The sequence below is a fragment of the Notolepis coatsorum genome, assembly GCF_963971535.1.
Source record: "Notolepis coatsorum genome assembly, chromosome: 6".
Taxonomy (NCBI): Eukaryota; Metazoa; Chordata; class Actinopteri; order Aulopiformes; family Paralepididae; genus Notolepis; species Notolepis coatsorum.
Genome location: NC_140170.1, coordinates 13733639 through 13760869, shown reverse-complemented (window position 1 = coordinate 13760869; position 27231 = coordinate 13733639). Strand labels below are relative to the sequence as shown.

At 43.5% G+C, this 27231-nt stretch overlaps 3 protein-coding genes across 5 annotated transcripts in view; 1 reads left to right on the top strand and 2 right to left on the bottom strand.

Annotated features, from left to right (window-relative positions):
• The window catches only part of LOC311229379 (SWI/SNF complex subunit SMARCC1-like), a gene marked incomplete at both ends in the record, with an annotated part of 13243 nt that extends 11691 nt beyond the window's left edge, over window positions 1-1552 (bottom strand). Inside the window, 3 exons of the mRNA XM_084315466.1 lie at window positions 85-204; window positions 695-760; window positions 1433-1552. Coding sequence (XP_084171592.1) covers window positions 85-204; window positions 695-760; window positions 1433-1552 — 306 coding nt within the window. The remainder of the gene's footprint in view (window positions 1-84; window positions 205-694; window positions 761-1432) is intronic.
• A 5169-nt stretch (window positions 1553-6721) lies between these two features.
• On the top strand, window positions 6722-20426 carry LOC311229378 (single-strand DNA endonuclease ASTE1-like; the record flags this gene model as incomplete). Its single annotated transcript, XM_084315465.1, has 8 exons — window positions 6722-6959; window positions 9750-10016; window positions 11793-12549; window positions 12689-12827; window positions 13878-14088; window positions 17369-17561; window positions 18291-18359; window positions 20119-20426. 8 exons carry the CDS (start codon window positions 6722-6724, stop codon window positions 20204-20206), a joined length of 1962 nt encoding a protein of 653 aa, XP_084171591.1. The 3' UTR covers window positions 20207-20426.
• A 4436-nt stretch (window positions 20427-24862) lies between these two features.
• The window catches only part of LOC311230068 (kelch-like protein 7), a gene marked incomplete at its 5' end in the record, with an annotated part of 30477 nt that continues 28108 nt past the window's right edge, over window positions 24863-27231 (bottom strand). For all 3 annotated transcript variants that reach the window (XM_084316214.1, XM_084316215.1, XM_084316216.1), the window contains one exon: window positions 24863-25148. In XM_084316214.1, the coding sequence (XP_084172340.1) occupies window positions 24995-25148 (154 nt within the window). In that variant the 3' untranslated portion in view covers window positions 24863-24994. The remainder of the gene's footprint in view (window positions 25149-27231) is intronic.

Genomic DNA, 27231 nt, shown 5'->3' with positions numbered 1-27231 from the left:
AGAGAGAGAGAGAGACAGACAGAGAGGGAGAGAGACAGAGAGAGAGAGAGGGAGAGAGAGAGAGAGAGAGAGAGAGACACTTACAGGCAGTTTAGTGAGAGCAGGGTTGGTGGCCTGTCTACCAAAGGCATCCTCTTGGAACTGGAGAAGTTGCAGGGTCACAGCTGCCAGAGCCTGGCTGGAGGGAGCGTCAGCCTGGACGTACTACAGACACAGAGACACACCATCATTGGAGATATTTGGAAAAGAAAGAACGAACAGGACAACGACAGTGACTAACTTACGTGTCTCCTAAACATTGGCTATCAGAGTATTATTCATAGATAATATGGGACAGATTGTGTGCGAGTGTGGGGGGGGATTGATTGATTGAAAACGTTATTTAACAGATTGCAGAATGGGTACAATACAGTATGGCTCGATACACACAATTGTTAAGGGGATGCAGACCAGAGAAAGACTTTCTTCTTGTTTACATCAGAGTCCCCCATTTTCTATTCATCATAACATTTATTATGACACGCATGACATACAGATAGACAGCTGCTACATCTATACATTTATGACATATCAGATCTACAAATACAGTACTAGTAGCATGCTATTGTTTATTATCTACACTCCTGGGTCACAACAAGGTTTGTTGTTAGCAGGGGGGGGCGGCTAGCTTCATTAACTCTCTGTTAGCTGCTACCTTCTTGTAATGCTTCCCGGTCCGCGTGTAACTGTTCCGCAACAGTAAGTGACTTCCGGGGTAGGTCTGATTGGCCCCGACAGGCACGTGACGCGGCAAACTCAGGACGCGCAACGAGGCTGCTGAGAGCTGTCGCGCGGAAATAGGCTGTCTATTGCCATTCACTAACACAAACTCTAACCTTAACCAGCTCCTTAACAGCGCCTAAACTTAACCGTTCTAACCTTAACCAACTCCGAAACAATGCCTAACCTTAACCTTAACCTTAACCATGCCTAACCTTAACCATAGAAAGAATATTGCCATTCTCTAAGACAAACTCTAACCTTAACCAGCTCCTTAACAGCGCCTAAACTTAACCGTTCTAACCTTAACCAACTCCGAAACAATGCCTAACCTTAACCTTAACCTTAACCATGCCTAACCTTAACCGGCGAAAGAATACACGTTAAAAAAAAATCACGTTAAAAAAAAAAGATTTGATGGGATTCGAACTCACCAACAACGGACCGCAGGATCGCAGGACCGCTGCTCTGCCAAGTGAGCTGAAGCGCCGAATGAAAGTCATAGCGTATTTGGACGGTTACGTAATTCCGCAAGCTCTGCCGCTCGGCTCCGCGGAGCGTGCCGCGCGGCAGAGAAAGTTGCGCGTCACGTGCCTGTCGGGGCCAATCAGGCCTACCCCGGAAGTAACTTACTGTTGCGGATAAGCTATAAGCTCCCGGTCCACTGTCTCACCGCCTCCAGCGCCGTTACAGTGTCGCTGCTCTCCCAGAACCGGGCGGACGGACCGCTGTCTTTCTTCCGGTGGGTGTTCGCCCCGGTCCCGGGAGCCCCGGGGTGAGTTCCTCCAGACATTCTGGGCCTAAATCAACACGGGTTCTGTCTTCAAAACAACAAGACAAACCTGGCTGCTAGCCCGCTCTGCTAGCTAGCTCTCTGTCTCGTCTGTCTCTCTCGCGAGAGGATGCTCTCTCTCTCTCTCTCGTCTGTCTCTCTCGCGAGAGGATGCTCTCTCTCGTCTGTCTCTCTCGCGAGAGGATGCTCTCTCTCGTCTGTCTCTCTCGCGAGAGGATAGTTCTCTCTCGTCTGTCTCTCTCGCGAGATGATGCGAAGGGCCGTGTTTTTCGAAATAAAAGCTGTAATAATAATAATAATAATAATAATAATAATAATAATAATAATAATAATAATAATAATAATAATAATAATAATAATAATAATAATAATAATAATAATAATAATAATAATAATAATAATAATAATAATAATAATAATAATAATAATAATAATAATAATAATAATAATAATAATAATAATAATAATAATAATAAATTGTACCGCACTTTATATTTGTGAAAATCTCAAAGTGCTATAAAAAGTTAAATGAATAAAACAATTAAAATGTATAAAACAACCAATAAAAAATAAATAAAAATAATAATAATAATAAAAAAAGAAATAATAATCAAATGAATATAAGTAAAAACAAAAGTAAAAGAATAGTTCAGGCAAAAGCCTTGTTAAAAAGAAATGTTTGTAGGCCCCTTTTAAAAGCCTCAATGTACTTCTCTATAAACTATAAGGTGAAGATGAATTCGCCTTTTACAGTGTTATTTGGATTTCTGTTTTCTTATATAATCTTCACAGTACAATATTATTTGTGTAGAATATCACACATGTATATTGCCTAGACTAGTACATATTATTAGTATAAGTGTAAGACCTTTATTTTGAATAGTAGATCTAACACGGAAGTGGCCTCCAGCTCACATGTAAACATCTCCAAGCGGATCGAGAGTCAAGCAAAAGGCGTGAGCATAGAGCATATTTATACATTATTTATTCAGCTACAGTCATTTCTTGAAATACCTTGTTTCCCTTATGTATTGTATTAACACAATCGTAACATAATCCATCCATATAATTCGATTAATATGTTTCATTATTGCTTGGCTGCAGTGTTGTTGGGGAAGCTACTCTGAAAAGCATTATAGTTTGAAATAAGTTGAACTACAGTAAACCTACTCTCAAGAGAAATAATGTTTGGTTAACCAACGTTACTTTATGTTCAAACGACTTCATTACACAAAATGTAAACATCTGCAATGCAAATGTCAAATGTATATGCTCTCTTTTTTAGACTCTTCTTGTATCACAAACAGCACTGTATTTGTAGATCTGGTATGTCATAAATGTATAGATGTAGCAGTACTGTCTATCTGTATGTCATGTATGTCATATTTATGATGAATTGAAAATGGGGGACCCTGATGTAAACAAGACGAAAGTCTTTCTCTGGTCTGCATCCCCTTAACAATTGTGTGTATTGAATGAATGAATGAATGAATGAATGAATGAATGAATGAATGAATGAATGAATGAATGACCTTTATTTATAGAGCACCCTTCACAGCACGAATGCACAGGGTGCTTTACACTACATCTTAATATAAAAACACAATAAAAACAAAATCAGAAATAAATGACAACAGACAAACAGCAGTTAAAAACAGTGAAACCAGATAGAAAAAGTAGAATAAAAGAATTTGGATAAAATCATGAGTCACTAATTAAAACAACACTATAGAACAGAAAAAGGCGCCTATGTGTGATTAAAAGCCTGCCTGAACAAATGTGTTTTTAGTTGTTTTTTAAACGAGTTCTCAGAGGGGGCAGTTCGCAGGTCCAGGGGGAGAGCGTTCCAGAGCCTTGGTGCTGTCACCTCGAAGGCTCGATCACCCCTTGTTTTTAGCCTGGTCCTGGGGATCACTAGGAGGTGCTGATCGGCAGATCTGAGTGAGCGGGTGTTTGTGTAGGGATGGATGAGTTCCGTGATGTAGATAGGGGCCTGACCGTGAAGTGCTCTGAAAGTGAAAGTGAGGACTTTGAAGTGAATTCTGTAGTGTACCGGGAGCCAGTGCAGGGATACCAAAATGGGAGTGATGTGACATGATTTTTTTGACCTTGTGAGTAGCCTGGCTGCAGCATTTTGGACCATTTGTAGTTTATCTGTGGATGATTTGGTGAGACAGGTGAAAAGTGAGTTGCAGTAGTCAAGCCTAGAGGAAATAAAAGCATGCACGGATAGTTCTAGTTCAGAGTGAGATATGATGGTGCGCAGTTTTGCAATGTTTCTGAGGTGAAAGAAGCAGGTGCGTGTGAGTGTTTTGACATGTTTGTCTAGGTTCATGGCCTGGTCAAAGACAACACCCAGGTTTCTCAGGTGGGGACGTATGTTGTCTTTAAGGGACCCCAAGTGAGTGGCCACTCTAGCTGCAGTCTTTTCAGCTGCTACGATCAGCACCTCCGTTTTATTTGCATTTAACTGGAGGAAGTTACTCCCCATTGAGCTGTACTGTATTGTACCCATTCTGCAATCTGTTAATAAAGTTTTCAATCAATCAATCAATACATAATTATAACATTATAGGGCGAACACAACATTTATGAGAATGATTGTACACCAGAACACCACTCACTTGCAAGTGAAAACTAAGTGCATCTAGATATCTTCTCAGATGGGGGACCTTGAGACCAAATCTTATCAAATGGGTGTGCCTGATCTAATAGGTGTCACTTTAGGGCTCCTTGACATGAAAAGGTTTGAGAACCAATGGCGTAGTAGGCTACTTCTCATAGAAAAAACGTTATGCAGATGTTAACTTAAAACGTGTTTATCTTGAACTGGACGAGTTCCCATCTTTACCATCACAGTGGTCACCTGTCAGCTTAGCTGTCAGAGCAGAATGTCTTGTATGGCAGGGTGAGGGGAGGGGTTGGTGGTTGCAGGGGTTTCACTCGGGAGAGGAGAAGTAGTAGTTCTAGTAGTTAACTGCTCCATCTCAAGGTCAAAAAGGTTATCAACTACTAAAATCATTATTACCTATTTGAATGTAGTTTTACTACCAGCAGGCTACTGCAAAATGTAGCTAAACCACTAGTTTAATTACATGTAGTGAAACTATTCCCCACCACTGCTGCTTGGTTGAATGTGCTGCTGCATGCAACACGGTGATCTCATCAGAAAACGTGAATAAAGTACTAATCGACCACAGGAAAAAAGGTACATAATGTACATTATGAATTGAAAATGCGGGACCCTGATGTAAACAAGACGAAAGTCTTTCTCTAGTCTGCAATTGTGTGTATTGAGCTGTACTGTACCTATTCTGCAATCTGTTAATTAACATTTTCATTCAATCAATCAATCAATCAACACATTATGTTATAACCATATAGTTACGTATTGTATCACAAACACGAGTGCTCTCACCACTATCTAACTATGATTGTTCACTTGAACATTCACTATAAACATTCACTTAATGGTTATGGTCAAGATATAAAGTTAGGGTTAATGTTAGCGTTCGATCCCCAACAGGGGAACTTCAATGTTTTCTGAAAAAGTCAAAGAAAAATGTAATATGTAATACTGTAATCTACTTATTTGCAATTCGTACACGTTACATTTTTGATACAATACGTAAATATATGACTTATTATGGGTTATGGCTATAACATAACATACATTATGTACCTTTTTTCTTTCTGTGGCCGATGAGTACTTAATTTACACATTTTAAGCAAGATCGGGCTGTAGAATATAATACTTAAGATTCTAGTGCTTCTAGATTGCATGCTTTTTCAGCCACTACCATTTCTGTCATGGAAAACATTTCCCAACCCAGTTGACCATCTATTTAGCGAGCAGTGGTTGCTGACTGGTCATAATATATGTCGTCTGTCTTTTCCATTGCATTCTATTTTTGCATCTCTGCAAGGAACTAAGACCAGAGACCAGAGCAGACCGGTTAGTGAGTGTAAATTATTCCACCGGGCACGACATTTCTTCTTAGGTGGAAGGAAGCAAGTCGTAGCGTCACGTAGCAAAGTTTACTTGCCTGTATCGGGAATCTTTGGACATTTCTACTCATAGCATTTTACCGAACAAAACAACAAACAAAATGGGGAAAATTCAGATGTCATAGTAGCATGGGGGGAGGGGGGGGCATAGACGGAAGAGGTAATAATAATAGAACATAGTAATAAAGTAATAATGGTAATATTGATAATAGTGATAACAGTAGTGAACAGTATTGAATGGCAGGATTCAATCAGACAGTAGTAATAGTGATGATCGATCGTATACATGGTCCAAACCGTAGTACTGCACCAGAGTCCGTCCAGTGGTTAGTATTAAGAGTCAGATAGTCCTCAGTTCTTCAGCCGTTTAGCTGGAGAATAATGTAAATGTGAATGTTAGCTCTCCCGCAAGTGGCATCAGTCCGTGCCCACGGTCGTGGAGCCTGATGGCCCACTGGCATGAAGGACTGGCTGAGAGACGGTTTGTGGTGTGTCGTGGGGGTGATGATAAGTCTATGGCTGAACGTGCTCCTCGTCTTGGCTAGCTCCTCGTAGAGGGGAGGGGTTTTCCAGTATAGCGTCCAGCTTTTTCCTCATCCTCCTCTCTGCCGCCACCTCTAGTTTGTCAAGTTCGACTCCCACTACGGAGCGCTATAGCCTTCCTCACCAGCTTGTTCAGTTTGTTAGTGTCTCTTGTGTTGATGTTATCCCCCCCCCCCCCCCCCCCCCCAGCATAGCGGCACGGTGGTGTAGTGGTTAACACTGTCTCCTCACAGCAAGAAGGTCCAGGGTTCGATTCCCGCTTGGGGACCAGGTTTCCATGATGCCAGGTACTCAGGTGGGGTATCTCCCAGGCCTTTCTGTGTGGAGTTTGCATGTTCTCCGCGTGCTCGCAAGGGCCCCCCCCCCCCCCGATAAGATAAACCCAATGGAAAAACATGCACAACAAGACGGACAGGAGCACTTGGATTGGTCCCCGGGGGCGCGGCTCACGTTGACGCCCTATCTGCTCCCGGCTGCCCTTGGGGGGGGAAGGACAACGGGATGGGAAAAGTGCAGAGAGACAATTACATACCACGGTGAAGAAGAGGACACTGGCTAGTGGCTACCACATACAAGTGAAATCTTCTCTCTCCATCTCCTTCCAGGCGCGGCGAGCTTATGGGTGTGCAGGGCCTGACCACCTACGTCGAGGGGAACAGAAGCTTCTTCCAGGATGTGAAGTTCCGGGACAGTCGCCTGGTCGTCGACGGCTGCAGCTTGTACTTCCGCCTCTACTTCAACCACGGCCTGGAGCAGCAGCACGGCGGGGAGTATGACTCCTTCGCCCGCCTGCTCTCCCAGTTCTTCTCCGCCCTGGCGGCCTGCGGCGTCCAGCCGTACGTGGTGCTGGACGGAGGTAGGCAGTGGGACCACCACAGATCCACAGACGGTCAAATAGATAGAATAGAATGATTAAGGCTGAGACGATAATGCCATTTGGAATACAATCGATAAATCGGGACAAAACTATCGATAAATATCGATTTATTTTATTATTATGTTATAATAATAATAATAATAATAATAATAATAATAATAATAATAATAATAATAATAATAATAATAATAATAATAATAATAATAATAATAATAATAATAATAATAATAATAATAATAATAATAATAATAATAATAATAATAATAATAATAATAATAATAATAATAATAATAATAATAATAATAATAATAATAATAATAATAATAATAATAATAATAATAATAATAATAATAATAATAATAATAATAATAATAATAATAATAATAACTTTATTTGTATAGCACTTTTCATACAGAGAATGCAGTTCAAACAAGTGCTTCACAACAGTAAAAAATACAGGCATAAGCGAGCATAAAAAATGAAATACAAAAAGATAGAGGTGGCAAGGTAAGGTAAATCACAGTTTTTCAGTAATACAGATAATAAAATAGAAGTAGTAAATAGTGTGATAAAATTGTTCAGTAAAAAATATATATAACAACAGAGCAGTGTATCGCTCTTAATACTTTGAGTTTCTTTACAAAGTTCTAATGTATAGAGCATCGCTCTAACATACAACAGAGCAGTGCGTCGTTCTTAACACTTTAAGTTTCTTTACAAAGTACAGTTCTAAATTACCTTATAGAACAACAGAGCATATAAAAAAGAAAAGGTTTAATACTGTGATAGGAAAATATTATCATGTCCTATAGTTCTGTGTTAAATACATATTTCTCTGTACAAAGCCTTAACTAGTCTGACTAGGCAAAGACACTAGGCGACAGTCTTAAGACTCTTAACAGTGTTCTTATGGCAACGACCAGGTTGAGGAGATATGACATTTGGCCTGGACTCCAGTTCGTGTGTGAAGACATAACAAAGCCCCTAGACTCGTCTTTTGTTTTCATTCTTCCCATCTTTATTATTAAGTTGGTATCTTATCATGTACGTCATGTCGATTATGTATTTAATGTATGTCTGACCAAGAGCTCTTTGTCACTTTCTGGTCAGACACTCATGTGACTCTGATGATAAACTGATCACCTTTTCTATGGCCATGGAAACAGAAATAAACTATGTTATATATTTTTATATACACAAATTGACTCGTCTAAATTTCTACAGCTCCACATTTTGGCTCGTTTGAATAATCCACAACAATACATTAATACTTAAAAAACTATTATTTAACGTTAGTTCGTGTGTGTGTGTGTGTGTGTGTCACGTGCGCTCACTGTAGTTTTTGCGATGCTGTAGTTGGCCCACGACACACACACACAAACTAACGTTAGATCATATATTTTTATCTTTTTTAAGAAAAAAATATTTTAAATTAAAAAATGTATTTAAAAGAAATGTTTACACATGCAAAAAAAAGTGACGCCACTTATCGATTTCACGCAGTTATCGATAATTATCGATAAATCGATAAGTGGTCTCAGCCTTACATAGAATGAGCATGAAATAGACAGAATAAAAGCAACGCAGAGAATAGGAGAAAGGGTAAAAGCGAGGCAGATAATAACAAAATGGTAAACGGCGCATTTATATAGTTATTTTATCCAAAAAAACGCTTTACAATTTTGTTCCTCACATTCCCCCATGCACACACCGACGGTGGGGAGGCGACCATGCAAAGTGGCTCGGGAGGTAGAGCAGTCGTAATCCGGAGGTTCCCGGTTCGATTCCCAGCTCCTCCCGGGCATCGCGTCGAAGTGTCCTTGAGCAAGCCCTAATTGCTCCTGATGAGCAGGTTGGCACCTTGCATGGTCGCCGTCGGTGTGTGGATGTGTGAGTGAACGGGTAAAATGTGAGGAACAAATTGTAAAGCGCTTTGGATAAAAGTGCTATATAAATGCAGCCATTTACCATTTATGTGTATATATACTGTGTGTACGCGTATACAGATACAGTATATGATGCGCATGTATTTAATTTATGTTTGATCATTGCGTATAGTGTCCTGTAACTCCATATATGGGCTGGGCACAAAAAAAATCTGTTAAATCAATCAGTCAGTCAATCAATCATAATAGATATGGTGTACATAAAAACCTTGGAAATCATTTTTCGTGCTAAAGTAAAAGAGTAAAAGCCTACCAGTTTGTATTCAATGTCTCTTTCAACCAAGAGAAGGAAAGTATCATTTAAGAGGGTCGTGTATTCTTAAAACATGTAAAAGGTAAGAACTAATGTAAAAGCTAGATGTGTTTACATTTTGGGAGTTAAATGATGGAATAGCCTTAGTTTGAAGTTGTGTACCTCTCAGGGGAGATTTAAAAAGGCCCTAAAGGATCAAATAATTCAGGAGTACAGTTTTGAGTAAAACATCAAACATTTGTTTTTTTCTTTAAAAAGAAAATGTATATCTTGCAGCATATTTTAAGTTTTTCTTTCTTATATTAAAATATATTTCGTTTTTTTAAGAATTTGTAAAGGATAGGCAAAAATAAGCATGTGCTTCAGCCTATTCCTTTTTTTCAGTCGTTGATTTTGGATTTTGTGTGTGAGCTTGCCTTGAATATGTACATTTGTGATTTTCTATTATTATAATTCTTTTTTTGCAAGTCCGCACGGGTGTGTTTGATTTGTCTGTAAACAAGACAAAAAAAATAAACTTCATCCATCCATTCATTCATTCATTCATAATGCTGTGATTGCTCTCGACAGGGATGGACCCCAGTGATAAGAAGTTCTCTACGCTGCGACAGCGGCTGCAGTCCAAGATCAGGGACGCGGACAGTCTCAGCCGCGGCCGCAACGGCTCCGTCCTCCCGCTGCTGACGCGAGAAGTCTTCACTCAGGTCCTCACCCAGCAAGGCGTGCCATTGGTCCAGTGCCCGGCTGAGGCCGACTGGGAGATCGCCTCATTGGCTCACCAGTGGGGCTGCCCGGTTCTGACCAATGACAGTGACTTTTATATCTTTGACCTGCCAGGTGGGTGGGGCTTGCTCACGATCACAATCATTTTTGATTGATATTGAAATTGCGATTCAAAAAAAATTGTATCTACTTTTTCTCCCATTTTTCTATTTTTCTCCCACCCCAATTTCGTATTGTCCAATTCTACCCTCCCCTGTCTCGAACGTTGTTAGGCCATGCCTCCCACTGGTCGGCTGCAATGTGGACCAAGCCTTGCATCACATGTCTCCTCCGGTACACACCTGCACAGCGCGATCTCTCAGCGGCGAGGGTCTGCGTGGGAGGGACACGCCGCCCCCGTTGCTTCCTGATTCTGCTGCGCAGGCGCACCAACCGACCTGTAGAAGTCGCTGTCCACAACGCACAATCCCCACCCACCAGCTTCCCACCCCTAACACTGCCAATTGCGTTAGTATGAACGACCAGCCAAGCTGGTAGCAATGCCGAGAGCTGGGCTCGAGCCCAGCATCTCCTGCATTAGTGGCGAGCGCCTTGCCCACTGCGCCACTTAGCCGCCCTTTGAAATTGCAATTATTAAACCCGATTAGGGTTGGGTACCTTTCACATTTGAACCGATACCGGTACCGGTACATGTGAATTGATACCGGTACCCAACGGGTACTTTAGTCTCTAAAATTTGTATCTACCTACCTCAGTTGTAAAAAAAAAAAAAAAAGTCAAATAATTTATTATCATTATTATTTATTTAGAACAATTTGTTAATATATAATATTGCAGCAAGCATTGTCTGCATCTAGCTTTGTAAAGTGTAACCACATTTGCGACCGTTTACGGCTTGCCATTGCCCCCCGACTGCTTTGTTGTTGAATCAAGTCAAATCCTAGGTAAGCGCGTGTTGTGCGCGTCGTAAACGGTGACGTGAACGTGCGGCACACTTCATAGGTTCGTTTCGCAGTAAACGAAACGTTGACGTCATCGGACTTTAAAAAAAAAGATTTATAATTTCTTTTTTTACTGTACCGAAATGTGGCACCGGCGGATCTCACGTGAATCGGTACTCCGTAGTACCGACGTGATTCGGTCGGCACCCTTAATTCGGTTCGGTTCGGTACCCATCCCTAAACACGATTCCTCGTTGATTCGAGAACATCGTATAGCGATGACTGGATTTGTTTTACCTTCCGAAGGCTGCCTTTCCGTCGTCTTCTACGAGTTACCGAAGAGGTTTCAAAACAACGAGCCGGGGCCTCCCTCCTCCCTCTCGACACGATGCTGAAACTACTGTTTGGGCTTTTGGGGGGTAGAGGGGGGGGGGGGGGGGGGGCACTGCTGTGAAGGAAGGGTGTGCTGTGTTTACAAGACAAAATGAGAGCAACACGGCATGCGGCACAATAATCATTTTATCTCGTTTATCTCGTTTGATCACAATCGTAATTGAAATTGGATTAATGGCCCAGCCCTACAGGTGGTCGATTGGTCAGGTGGTAATAATTTGTTTTTTTATATATATATATTTTTAAATACCCTCAAACTAAATCCTCAATTTGAATAAAGTGATTAATCTGATTAAATTAGTATTTTTCTTTTATTATATCAACTTTCCAGCCCCAGCCCAACTAAATCAATTAAATCAACTGTCTTTAATGAATATAACTCATCAGTTTCTTTTAATACTATAATATTAGTGTAGCCTAATCTTTATCTGCAAAAAAAAAAAAACAGAAAAAGAAAATCGAATGTTGATTTAGAATTCGAATGCCAACGTAACGAGCGAAGGTTCGAACGTTTGGGCTCAGCCCTAGTTACCTGTCCTCTGTTCCGTCTCCTCAGGTGGTTACCTGCCGTTCCGCTTCTTCCAGTGGACCACCCTCAGCGGCGGCAGAGCGCCCCAGCAGCAGTACGTCTCGGCGCGCCTCTACACCACCGACGGGCTCTGCCGGCGGTTCGGCGGCATGAACCGCGAGCTGCTGCCGCTGTGCGCCGTGCTGGCCGGCAACGACTACGCCGCGCCGAAGGGCGCCGACGCTCTCCTCGCGATGGTGGATCTGACACGGCCGCGGGGAGGAGGAGGGGGCGGCGGCAAGGGTAATAAGACGGCCTCCTCGCGCATCGAGGGTCTCCTCCTCTGGCTCTCCTCCTTCCCGGGGCCGGCGGAGGCGTTGGAGGAGGTGGCGAGGCTGACGGGGGGGGGAGTGGAGAGAGGAGGAGGAGGAGGAGGAGGAGGAGGAGGAGGAGGAGGAGGAGGAGGAGTACTGGCCGCGTGGTTCTCCGGCGGCGGGAACGCGGCGGGGCCTCCGGGGGGCCAAGCGGCCTGGCCCGACGCGCTGCCCGAGTGCCTGTGGCGGGCCGCGGCGCGGGGCCGGCTCACCCCCCTGGCGCTGGACGTGCTGCTGCTGCGTCGGGTGATGCTCATCCCGCAGGTGGAGAACAGCAAGCTGGAGAGCAGCCACTGCAGCGCGGGGGCCATCAGGTGGGCCATGTACGGACTGCTGCTGTACAGGGCCCGGGAGGGGGCCGGGGCCGGGGCGGGGGCCGGGGCCGGGGAGAGACGAGCGGAGCCAGGGGAGCGGAGGAGGAGGCGGGGGTGGTGTCCAAGAGGACTTTGACCCGGGGAAGAGGGGCAGGGGTGGGGGGAGAGGGCAAGGGGGAAGGGGGCGTAGGGGTAGGGGGGGTGGTGGTGGTGGTCAGGGTGTAGGACCAGTCGATAGTGGACAGGGGTGGGTCAGTGCGGAAGCAGTGCCGGCGGAGAGCGTCGGCGCCCCCGCCTGTGTGGAGGAGTACGACAGGCTCCACCTGGACCTGAGACGGAAGCGGGTGGAGGCGCGGCGGCCCGGGACCCCCCTCGGCCTGGACACGCTCAGCCAGGTAACCATGAATGAATGAATGAATGAATGAATGAAAAAGTTTATTTTTGAACATGTATTCTCCATATTCCTCCAAACAAAATCACGGTATATCTAGCTCCGTCAATCGGAACAATCAGAACAAAAATAATATTTTTTTTTAAACAAAAAAAAGGAATTATAAACAAAAAGTCAAGAGTAATGTATTTAGTTAGCAGACATGTCCAAAAAAGGAGTAGAGGGAAGCTAATTGCTTATTGATCCCTACCCCCTTACATTTACATATGTTCTTCCATTAATTTGACTAGATATAACATCATTTAGTATAATACAATATAGAATATACTTTTACTTATAGTACGAAAAGAAAACAAACTTGATTCACTTGACAGCAGTGAATACAGTACAGCACTACACAACACAATATAACATAACTTTGTTTATCCTCATTACTCATTTCTGTATTTCTCTAATGTGTATTTTTTAAGCTGCTTTTTAAATTGTGCCATTATGTTTGTTTGATGTAAACAGACCATGACAACGTAATCATAAGTAATCATGTCAATAAGTCACTTTCCTATTGTAGTAGTAACAGCTGTGTTGTTATTAGTAAACAACATGGTTGGCTTTACACACACACATGTTTTGGCAATTTATTTATTTATTTATTAAACGCCTTCCATATAAATCACACCCTTGTGAATAACTAAAGTTCAGTGAATTTATTTTAATTGAATACCACTAGTTAAATTCTTATGATCATAATCACCCCCCCACACACACACACTGCCACTTTACTTTACTAACTCACTGCCACTTTACTGCCATTATTTATATTTACTATGTACCACTGCTGCTAGAAGATTTGCACTAATTTCTCTTTACCTCTATATTTATTTCACTCATTCATTTCATTTCTAGCTACTGTTTATTTTGTATATAGTCCTGTATATTGTGTGTGTACATTGTGTCCTATTATGTTACTTTATGTTTATAGTGTCCTATATGTTTCTTATGGAAAATGACAATAAATTTGACTTTGACCCATCTTCCTCTCCTAACTTGACCCAAGGCCCCCCAGGGGGTGCGTCTGGGTGTCCTGCTGGACGTGTTGGGGGTGAAAGAGTCTGCTTTGGCCCCGGTTCCTCCACATCTCCAGCTGGCCGTGGGGGTGACGGGGTTCTGGATGAGAGAGGCCCAGCCGGCGCCCTCGCCGCCCCAGGTCCAGGCTCTGCTGCTGGGCATGGTCTACGGAGAGCTGGCCTGGAACAACCAGCCTGGAGGTACAGTGCCTAATCATCATCATCAGCACACTGGATAATAATAACAATCTTCTGTTTTGTGTTTATTTGTGTCTGTTCATGTCTGCCAGTCTGCATGTGAGTGTCTAGAAACAAGTGTGTGTGTGTGTGTGTGTGTGTGTGTGTGTGTGTGTGTGTGTGTGTGTGTGTGTGTGTGTGTGTGTGTGTGTGTGTGTGTGTGTGTGTGTGTGTGTGTGACGTGTGTGACGTGTGTGTGTGTGTGTGTGTGTGTGTGTGTGTGTGTGTGGGTGCTCATTATTCTGTCTGTCTGTGTGTGTGTGTGTGTATGGGTGCTCATGATAAACATACAACGTGATTGACAGGTTGGAAATCAAGGTTTTATGTTTCAGAGGGGAGAATCTCAAGCTTTAAGGACTGTTGGAGTTCATTCCATGAGCTAGAGGGGCATCATAGAGATCCACTTTTTCTCCTCTTTTTAAATTTTTCTCCCATCTCAATTTCGCTGTGCCAATTCTCCCTCCCCTGTCTTGAACGTTGCTCGCATATGCCCCCCCACTGGCCGGTTGTAGGGAGGATAGAAGCCTTGCATCACGTGTCCCCTCCGGAACACGAGGAGGCAGCCTGTCACATCTTTTCACCTGCCAGCACGGACTCTCATTGGCGAGGTGTAACGTGTGGGAGGCTCACACTACGCCCGCCATTTCCTGTCTCTGCTGTGCAGGCTCCCCCCAACCGACCTGTAGGAGTCGCTGTTTACAACGTCCAGATTACCACCCTTCGACTTCCACCCGCTAACTCTGCCAATTGAGTTAGTATGACGGCCGGCCCAAGTCGGAGGCAACGCCGATAGCCGGAGTCGAACCCGGTGTCTCTTGCGTTGGTGACGAGCGCAATGTCCGCTGCGCCACCCAGCCGCCTAGATTCACCCTGTTCTGAGCAAACTCTGGGAACCTTAACACTTTCAATGCCAACAACGCTATATGTCGTTTGTTCATGCCGACCGTTCATTGCCAATGACGCGATATGTCGTTTGTTTTTTTATAAACGATTTGAATTCATATTTCATTAATCTAGTATCACGTTAGTGCTGCAAACTCTCTGAGCTCCATTGGGAAAATACCGCCCCCTATCGTCTCCCGGATGGTAATGCACGCATTGGAATGGACTCAATAAAAATGGATGAGAAAAGAAAAATCCGGAATCCACATTTTACTTCTCAGGCAAGTAATCCGAGCCCATCGGACTCATTGTGGACCATCAGAACAACGTGGAATACATATTTCCAGTACGCAGCGTTGGATCAATAAACGCGATCGATATTTCGAATGGCGATCAGGAATTGGAATAATCTTTTTGGAGAACATCTGAGGTAAGGAATCTATTTTACCAGAGCTATTTTCACAGAGATATCAGCGTTTGCCCTATGTGTGTGTGTGTGTGCTGATCAGGAAATGAGAGATTCTATTTTTCAGCTCGCTTCTCTAGCGTGCATAAGTACACATATACTATCGATAATCTAGCGTTTATTTGAAAACGATTCATAAATAGGCCGATTTTTCTATTTTTCTCCCATCCCAATGCCGCTGTGCCAATTCTCCCCTCCCCTGTCTTGAACGTTGCTCGCATATGCCCCCCACTGGCCAGTTGTAGGGAGGATAGAAGCCTTGCATCACGTGTCCCCTCCGGTACACGAGGAGGCAGCCTGTCACATCTTTTCACCCGCCAGCGCGGACTCTCATTGGCGAGGTGTAACATGTGGGAGGCTCACACACTACCCCGCCATTTCCTGTCTCTGCTGTGCAGGCGTCCCCAACCGACCTGTAGGAGTCGCTGTCCACAACGTCCAGATTACCACCCATGGACTTCCCACCCGCTAACTCTGCCAATTGAGTTAGTATGACGACCGGCCCAAGCCGGAGGCAACGCAGACAGCCGGATTCGAACCCGGCTGTCTTGCGTTGGTGACGAGCGCAATGTCCGCTGCGCCACCCAGCCACCCTCCTTAAAGGAAAACTCCAACATTTTGGGAAATTTGCTTATTTAACATCTTCCCTGGAGTTAGACAAAAAGATACATACCTTTTTTGTCTCTGTGCGTGCATTTAGCTTTGGGAACAGTCGCTCCGTTAGCATAGCTTAGCTTCATCACTGGAAGTGAGGCAGGACAGTAGCCTGACGTTCCCTACAGGTTTGTTGATATTCTCATTCCTTCAAAGGATCCGAACCGATTGAAGTTTATGGATACCATGACTTAAAATCCTCTTACCTTGACGATTAAAAGCCTCCCCAATTTAGAAAACAGTAATCCAATGGCTGGTATTGATAATATACTACTAACTACTGGACGCTCGGAGCTAACCGGAGCTAACACAGAACAGGATGGTAAAGCATATATAATGACTTCCTTTCTGGGGTTTTCAAAATAAAAGTGCAACGTTTATAGCAGCGGAAAACGTTTATTTTGTACATTATCTAACATTAACACGAACCTAAACTAACTTTAGGTTAGTTGTAATGTTAGTTTAGGTTCGTGTTAACGTTAGATAATGTACAAAATAAACGTTTTCCGCTGCTATAAACGTTGCACTTTTATTTTGAAAACCCCAGAAAGGAAGTCATTATATATGCTTTACCATCCTGTTCTGTGTTAGCTCCGGTTAGCTCCGAGCGTCCAGTAGTTAGTAGTATATTATCAATACCAGCCATTGGATTACTGTTTTCTAAATTGGGGAGGCTTTTAATCGTCAAGGTAAGAGGATTTTAAGTCATGGTATTAAAAAAAAAAATTAAAAATAATAATAATTTGCACTACCTATCTTTGTGAAAGTGGCTTCTCAGCTCTGGTCCAGCCAGCTGAAGACTTCTTAGCTTAACATAACAGACCGACAGTAAGTTTGGGGGAACTAATGGGATAACTGGGGATGTTGTTTGGTCCTGACAAGAGTCTCAAAGCAACTCTGATGTTCAATGTCCAATCTGTTCCTCTGCTCTGTCTTCAGCTGGACCAGAGCTGAGAAGCCACTTTCACAAAGATAGGTAGTGCAAAAAAAAAAGAAAAAAAAAATCTTTATTTTTTATATAATTGTTTTTCGATTAGTCGACTAATCGAAAAAATAATCGACAGATTAGTCGACTACCAAAATAGTCATTAGTTGCAGCCCTAGTGTCCATTTTAAATAAGAGTTTTCATTCATTCATATTGTGAGCGATCTGTGGCGCTAAATGTCCCTTGGGATCAATAAAGTGCTTCTATCTACTGTATACATGAGACGTCTTCTCCACCGTGTCCCCTCCCCTCACAGTGCCGCGGTCGGGTTGGGCCGCAGAGCGCAGCGTTTGGGCCGGGCTGGACCGACTCCGGGTCAGGCCCGGGGAGAGGCGGGGCATGGACGTAGGAGTGGCACACGGTTTCAGCCAATGGCAGGCCTGCTTCTGGAGCGCACTGTGTCTTAACCAGCTACTGTTGCTGCCTCTGCCTGAGCCACTCATGTCATGGTAAGACACACACACATGGACACACACACATGGACACACACACACACACATGGACACACACACATGGACACACACACACACATGGACACACACACATGGACACACACACACACATGGACACACACACATGGACACACACACACACATGGACACACACACACACACACATGGACACACACACACACATGGACACACACACATGGACACACATGGACACACACACACACACACATGGACACAACCACACACACATGGACACACACACACACACACACACATGGACACAACCACACACACATGGACACACACATGGACACACACACATGGACACACACACACACACATGGACACAACCACACACACATGGACACACACACACACATGGACACAACGACACACACATGGACACACACACAAACACATGGACACACACACACATGGACACAACCACACACACATGGACACACACACACACATGGACACAACGACACACACATGGACACACACACACACACATGGACACACACACACATGGACAACCACACACACATGGACATGGACACAACCACACACACACACATGGACACACACACACGGACACAACCACACGCACACATGGACACAACCACATTGACACACACGCACACAAAATACACAAAAACGTTAGAGTAAAGTCTTCTCTCTTTCTCTCCCTCCCTCCCTCCCTCCCTCACTCCCCCCGTCTCATAGGATGTTCAGTGGCTCCTTGGTACACGGCCTGATCAAGGCTCTGCAAAGTGGCCGGCCTGCTGACTCCGGGCAAATACTGCGGCATGGTCATGCTGGACCTACAAAAGGCCTTCGACACTGTCAATCACACCATTCTGATTGACAAGCTAAAAGCAATTGGTTTTGATAGTCTATCAGTGAGCTGGATGCAATCCTACCTGGAGGGGAGAGAGCAGATGGTGGAGGTAAACGGTACCCTATCCCCCCCCCTCACAGTAAACTGTGGTGTTCCACAAGGAAGCATACTAGGTCCGCTACTGTTCCTAATTTATGCAAATGACATGTCGTCAGCTTGTGACTGCAACTTGTTCCTGTTTGCGGACGACTCAGCCCTGCTGGTCTCTGACAAGAACAAATTACAGGTTGAAAAAACCCTCAGCTCAGAACTAAGCCAAATCTGCATATGGCTCGCTGATAACAAACTATCATTACACATGGGCAAAACAGAGTCCATTCTCTTCGGTTCAAATAACAAACTCAGCAAGACCGACGGCTTCTCAGTTACAGTGGGTGACAATATTGTCACAAGGAAAGAAGATATTACCTACCTGGGTTCCATCCTAGAGGCAAATCTTTCCTGTGACAAAATGGCATCCAATGTAATAAAAAAAGTCAACCAACGAACTCGTTTCTTGTACCGGATCTCCTCACTGGTAAACAAGAATACCCTGAAGACTCTAGCAGGAGCACTCATTCAAGGGTACTACGACTATGCTTGCACCTCATGGTACCAAAGCACCTCAAAGGCGCTAAAAACAAAATTACAAACATCTCAAAACAAACTGGTCAGACTACTGCTTGACCTTACTCCTAGAACCCACCTCACCCCTGCCCACTTTGACAACCTAGGATGGCTTAGAGTAGACGACAGAGTACAGCAACTTGCAATGGGCCTGGTCTACAAGATACACTACACGACCAAGGTACCCATGTACATGACTAAATACTTCCCAAAGGTCAGTGAATACCACGATCACAACACCAGAGGGAGCTCCACAAATCATGTTAAACCCAGATTCGGCTCAAACAAGGGACTAAACACGTTTCGCAATTATGCCACATCAATGTGGAACGCCCTACCCAAAGCTGTAAAGGAATGTGAATCACTACCCACTTTCAAAAACACTCTCAAAAAACACCTAAGGGGGACTGCAACTCGAAAATGGCCCCTGTAAATGTCCGAACACAACCCCCGCCAACACCCCCCCCCCCCCACTCCTACCCCCCCCCCCCCCCCCCCCCCCCAACCACCTCCAATGTACAGTCCCACCCCCACCTACCCAATCCAATGTACAGTTTCTACGCCTAATGTATATACTCTTTTCTTTCTGGACTCTTTTTGTATCACAAATACAGTACTGTAATTGCAAATCTGGTATGTCATAAATGTATAGATGTAGCAGTACTGTCTATCTGTATGTCATGTATGTCATATATGTTACGATGAATTGGAAATGGGGGACCCTGGTGGAAACAAGACGAAAGTCTTTCTCTGGTCTGCATCCCCTTAACAATTGTATGTATTGAGCTGTACTGCACTGTACCCATTCTGCAATCTGTTAATAAAGTTTTCATTCATTCATTCATTCATTCATTCATTCATTCATTCATTCATTCATTCATTCATTCATTCATTCCTGCCCCAGGGGTCTCTCTCTGGACAACTATACTGCACTCTGGTGGACGCGGTGCGGAACTGCAACTCCACAACACACCACCGCCCCTCCTCTGCGCCAGGGGGGAGGAGGAAGAGAGGGGACCGCAGGGGGAGGAGAGGAAGAGGGGCTGGAGGAGGAGGAGGGGAGAGAGGGACTGAGGAGATTAACAATAGGTTTGCTCTCCTGATGAGTGAGGAGGAGTTTGATGATGATAAGTGATGATGAGGAAGAGAGGAGGGAGAAAGAGAGACTTTTATACAAGCAGGATGTTCATTCTAGTGGATTTTATTACAACTGTACTCAGGGAAAGTCACGCACGTGAGTGACTTGTCGATGACATCATCGAAGAAAACATTTTATTAAAGGGGCACTTCACCAAAAAACAATGCTGATTTATTTGACAGATAATCTCACACACACATCCCCCAACACGTTTTTAATTTGCGCACATTAATTCATTGAGTCATTGAGAGCAAATGATAAATCGGTGCATTGACTCCTTGTGTTAATTACAGCTGTAAATGAAGCAACACCTTGTCTTATAGGGATCGACTGCCTACCTTGTCATTTAATTGAGCTGTATTTAACAACACAATGATTCAATGTCCACAGTACTGTATATTTGCATATCATATATGTCACAAATGTAACAGTACTATATACCTGTATGTCATGTATGTCCCTATGCCATAAATGTCATGTATGTTGTGTATATGTCATAAATGTCATTATGAATTGAAAATGGGGGACCCTGATGTAAACAAGACAAACGTCTTTCTCTGGTCTGCATCCCCTTAACAATTGTGTGTATTGAGCCGTACTGTACTGTACCCATTCTGCAATCTGTTAAATAAAGTTTTCATTCATTCACAATGACATAAATTGTGGCCATTTCTAAACTAATTTACTCTCAATAACTGTCAAATGAATGTGTGCACATTTTTTTTTGGATGTGTGCGAGTATTATGTGAAACATAAATCGGCTTGTTTTTTTAGTTTTTTTAAAGTGCCTTCAGCCACGCATCTGCCTTTTTAAAGTGCCTTCAGCCACGCATCTGCCTTTTTAAAGTGCCTTCAGCCACGCATCTGCCTTTTTAAAGTGCCTTCAGCCACGCATCTGCCTTTTTAAAGTGCCTTCAGCCACGCATCTGCCTTTTTAAAGTGCCTTCAGCCACGCATCTGCCTTTTTAAAGTGCCTTCAGCCACGCATCTGCCTTTTTAAAGTGCCTTCAGCCACGCATCTGCCTTTTTAAAGTGCCTTCAGCCACGCATCTGCCTTTTTAAAGTGCCTTCAGCCACGCATCTGCCTTTTTAAAGTGCCTTCAGCCACGCATCTGCCTTTTTAAAGTGCCTTCAGCCACGCAGCTGCCTTTTTAAAGTGCCTTCAGCCACGCATCTGCCTTTTTAAAGTGCCTTCAGCCACGCAGCTGCCTTTTTAAAGTGCCTTCAGCCACGCAGCTGCCTTTTTAAAGTGCCTTCAGCCACGCATCTGCCTTTTTAAAGTGCCTTCAGCCACGCATCTGCCTTTTTAAAGTGCCTTCAGCCACGCATCTGCCTTTTTAAAGTGCCTTCAGCCACGCATCTGCCTTTTTAAAGTGCCTTCAGCCACGCAGCTGCCTTTTTAAAGTGCCTTCAGCCACGCATCTGCCTTTTTAAAGTGCCTTCAGCCACGCATCTGCCTTTTTAAAGTGCCTTCAGCCACGCATCTGCCTTTTTAAAGTGCCTTCAGCCACGCATCTGCCTTTTTAAAGTGCCTTCAGCCACGCATCTGCCTTTTTAAAGTGCCTTCAGCCACGCATCTGCCTTTTTAAAGTGCCTTCAGCCACGCATCTGCCTTTTTAAAGTGCCTTCAGCCACGCAGCTGCCTTTTTAAAGTGCCTTCAGCCACGCAGCTGCCTTTTTAAAGTGCCTTCAGCCACGCAGCTGCCTTTTTAAAGTGCCTTCAGCCACGCATCTGCCTTTTTAAAGTGCCTTCAGCCACGCATCTGCCTTTTTAAAGTGCCTTCAGCCACGCATCTGCCTTTTTAAAGTGCCTTCAGCCACGCATCTGCCTTTTTAAAGGCACTGCATTCATCTGGTTTTCACGGTAACATCTATTTGCATATTGCTAAGTCATGTATGATATTTTCATGTAGAATCAAGGTCCATATACAGTATCACAAGCTCCTGGATGGAAAAACACTTGTTTCTGTAAAGACCTGAAGGCCTTCATGGCAGCTAATATTGTCTTAATAACAGGGTTGTGCTCAATTCAATAAGTGTGTTTTCTTAAATATTCAAATATTAGGAAAAACTATCTGTTATGAGAAGGTTGTTTTCATATTTAACCTATTAATTAAGAAGTAACTGAGAATGTCAGTAGCCTACTTCTTAATTGATTCATTAGCCTATGAATTGCAGTTTGTCTACGTCTTTGAATTGAAAGTGAATTGAGCACAACCCTAATGGATTAAGCACCTTGTGAAATCATATCATTGCCTATGTTTTATATTAAATACTGCCTGTAACTGCATGCAGTCAGTGCTCCCTGTGAACTTGTTTATTTAGTCGTCTTTTTATAAAGAGAAATAAAGAAATGTCATGTTTATATCGTCATTGGAGATATTTCCCCTACATGGTACACTGACTAAATGATTACATTGATTTGACAGGCAGCAATGGCATCACTAGTCAAACATGTAGGCCTACAGCAAAAATAATTACAACAATAATAAGCCAATGTATATGATTTGGGGATGATATATATATCGAGGCCTATGAATGATGCAGTAAGAAAACTGCCTTGTTGATGTGCAATCAGAGATTTCAGAAACACAACAGTGCAACGTCAACAACACAAGCAACACTATGTGGACGTAATAGACATCTGATCAGTGCAGATATTTTACTGTAGAGAAATTTTTTGTATTTCTTTGGACAACGCATGTATTTGCAATTGTAAAATCAATTTATCACTTGAGTGATAGATCACCAGAAAGTACTCAACCTCTACCGTCTTTAACTATAAATGAACACAACAACTTACCATCTTTAGACAATAAAGTTGGCAAACATTGTTCCTCTGAAAATGTCAGTTATATGGTTCCTCATACCGAGGTACATTATTCCACCTGTTGACGTGAGAATGTGAATAGAGGACATACTGTATATGGCGGTATATACAAATGTCACACTAGTTATGAATAAGTAAGTGCCGACACCGATATGTATGTCGAATGGAAACATATCTAATGTAGAAATCATATTTATTTTAAGTCTTGTAAAAATTATTCCACGGCACACTTGATGTGGCTTCAGTATGTACTACACACACACACCAAATACTATTACATACACCGTCTACTATACGGAGTACTGTATGTAATTAATAATATGGTCTAATGAGTAGCTTGATAATATAATACAAATGTACATATAGGATAATAATGTCACACAGTACCAACGATGGAGGTTTTATTATACTGTGGCAAAAATGTAAATAGAAAATAAGTTAAAAGAAAGAAATCACATTAAATGAGTTACATCTTTCATTTCACAAATTTATATGTAATATTTACAGAGAAATCAAATACTAAATTCAGACAAGACTCTTACAAGGCATTCTTAGAATGAAGTCATCCTACTGGCTGATCCCCCATTCAGCATTACCAAGGCAGTAAACTATATTCACCCTACTGGCTGATCCCCAATCAGCATTGCCAAGGCAATAAACTAATAAAACCGAAGATTCGCCAGACATTTCTTTCGCCCCAATAACTTGTAATTATAACAGTAACAATAGCAGCATAACCTTTGCTAGATCCATGCGAGTTGTCTCAACTAAAGGTTCTCACAGTTTTCTGCCAAAGAGCATGGCAGAGTAAACCAAAGAGTATATTATGTTATAGATAAGACAGACTCATGCCAGCCACAAGCAAAATCCACACACATTTGGCACTACAAAAACTACTGTAACACGAATCTCAAAAAAAAATATTTCAAATTTAAAACGTTTACACTTAAATTTCGCTGAATAAAAATAACTTTTAAGGAGAAAAAAAAGAACATTTGGTTCTTCAAGTTTACCCATTATGTGACCCCGGATACATACGTGCTAGCTTGCGGTAATGTTTTCCTATGTTGTTTTTAAAAAAAAGGGACAATGTACCATTTTCTATTAATCAACTAAATTCCGGAGCGTGTAAAAAGCAAATGGAGACCACCAGCGCTTCAACACCTCTCGCTGCTCTAGCCTCAAGCGGTCTGGGGAGAGAGACACGCTTACAAGTATATGCCTTGGAACGAACGAGGCGCGCTAGTATCTTCCCACACACAAGAGCGCGGGGTATTTTCCTGCAACAATGGAAAACAAATATGTAGCCACCTCGACCACCGAGGATTCGCTCTGCAAAAAGTCTAAATGTAAAAAAATATATATATATATATATATAAAAAAAAAAGCACACAGCGGCAACAGAGAAAATAACACGGAGGCAGTACCGCTCGTCGCCAGCAGGTGACGCACATTGTCGCTTTAACGTGGGTATGTTGTGATCTCCTAAACGCGTCCCAGGTTGCCTACTGGGATGTCAAGAGCCAGTGTTTCTAAAGGTCTAGTATCAGTTTTATGGAAGTGGTGATATTAGATTCGACATTCCCTAAGACGATAGTCTTTCAGACCCACGAGAAACACAAAACGTGATGATGATGATGATGTTTATGACATCGGGCATCGATTAGTAGAGGTCAATACTTCGGACCTCAACCTTTCCCTCACTTGATGCCCCGTCCTTCCGTGAGTATATATATATATTACACACACAAACAGAACCTCTATCTCCTAAGAGGACGATGAATGAGGATGATGAGGAGAGAACCTCCCGTCTCCTAGGAGGAGGATGGATGAGGATGATGAGGAGAGAACCTCCCGTCTCCTAGGAGGAGGATGGATGAGGATGATGAGGAGAGAACCTCCCGTCTCCTAGGAGGAGGATGGATGAGGATGATGAGGAGAGAACCTCCCGTCTCCTAGGAGGAGGATGAGGTCGAGGCAGAAGAGGAGCGCCGAGTCTGAGATTCCATGAGGTCCATGTCCTCCTCCTCGTTGGCTCCGCAGGTGTCCACCACACAGATCAGACAGCTGGTGACCGGGAACGCCCGCACCTTACTGCAGGTCACCCACCTGCACGCGCGCACACACACAGGTTGGAATAAATGGCCTTATTTCACCTTTCCATTGATATGTAAACAAAAACACCTCAGAACTCACCCGTCTAGTCTAAATTGATGGGATTTTGCTACTTTGTCAATGTCTGGTAAATTAAAAAGACTTACACACATGATAATCAGTTGATTTCATAATCACTAAAAACTGAAATAAAGAAATCTTTCCATAACATAAAATCGACAAAAAAAAGTTATTTCTCTACAGCTCTCGTCGTTTTCACTAAGAGAGACAGGCGTTTACCCGCTTCTCGCGCGGAAGCAATAAAGCGCTCTGTTCTTTATATAGTGAGTGGCGTAACCGTGAAACGGGACAATCGACACTGCGGTTGAATAATTAACACAAGAACATCCGTTCTCAATCATTTATCAAACGGGTCGGATGGCGGGAGGCTTTCGTTTCACGTCCTGATCAAACACCTGTCAAACCCCTACCTGTCCGTGCCCCCCCCCATACCTGTCCGTGCCCCCCTACCTGTCCGTGTCCCCCCCCCTACCTGTCCATGCCCCCCCCCCTACCTGTCCATGCCCCCCCCCCCTACCTGTCCGTTCAGCCATTGTGTAGTGTGATGTGTGCCTGGTGCCAGTGTATGGTACTCATTGTGTAGTGTGACGTGTGCCTGGTGCCAGTGTATGGTAGTCAGTGTGTAGTGTGACGTGTGCCTGGTGCCAGTGTATGGTACTCATTGTGTAGTGTGACGTGTGCCTGGTGCCAGTGTATGGTAGTCAGTGTGTAGTGTGATGTGTGCCGGGTGCCAGTGTATGGTAGTCAGTGTGTAGTGTGATGTGTGCCGGGTGCCAGTGTATGGTTTTATTTTATTTTATTGATGGATTAAAAACACACAACAAGGATCCAAAGGATAACATGAGAAAGAGTAAGGGTGTGTTCACATCTGAAAGTCCAGGGATAGTCCGGACTTTCTAATTTGTTTACAAATTAGATCCGCACCAAATGTGAAAATGATACATTGTTTAATTTTGGTCTGCGTTCACACTACCCTGTTTGGTGCAGATCTAATTTGTAAACAAAGGACATGCTGTCGCATCTATTGGACTAGTCTATAGCACTCACAAACGTAATCAGTTGCCGGCAGCGTAATGAGAGAGATACTATTATGAGCACGGGCCGGCGCTAGTCGACTAGAGAGGAGAGGAGAGGAGAGGAGAGGAGGGGAGAGAGAGAGAGAGAGAGAGAGAGAGAGAGAGAGAGAGACCTTTCCTTCCTGCGTAAGCTTTTTTTTTTCTTTATCTGAGAGAATGTCCGCGAATGTCCTCCTCACGCAGGAGAAAGTTTGGGGGTCCGCGCGCGGCGCGAGTCTAGAGTAGAGAGAGAGGAAGAGAGAGACTGCGTCTAGAGAGAGAGAGAGGGAGGAAGAGAGAGACTGTCCGCGTGCGGCGCCAGTCTAGAGAGGAGTAGGCTACTTTGCTTCCTGGATTAGGTACTATAGTTCGATTGAAACGAACCGAGTCCCAACTTTTCAAGAGGACCATGGTTCGGTTGTTTGGTCCTCATTATAGTTCGGTTTGCGTTCATACCTGTACAAACCAAACGGACTATCGATCTAAAGGGACCATGGTCCACTTAAAGGGACCATGGTCCACTTAAAGTGGACCAAACAGAGTAGGTGTGAACGCGCCCTAAGACCCTTATTTCCGTCATGGTCCCAGGGCTGTTAGGCCACAACAAAAAACACGACAATGACACAAAACACATTTAAAACATTAGAAGTCACAAAACGCATATATTTAAAACATTAGAAGTCTAACCTATAGCAAAAATGTTATATCACACAATAACTCAAAACTGATTGGAAACCCATTCAAAGTATAGGGGGCTATTCCTCTATTCTGTCCATGAGCCACTTCCTGACGCTTCTCTTGAAGCTGTGGAGGCTCGAGCTCTGCTTGATTGGGAGAGGCAGCTTGTTCCAATCCTGGGCCCCAGATAATGTTAGGGAGCACTGGCCCAGTTTGGAACGGAAAGAAGCAGACTTCAGGTTTGCTATGCTTGCTCTAGTTCTGTGGTTGTGGGATTCACTGAC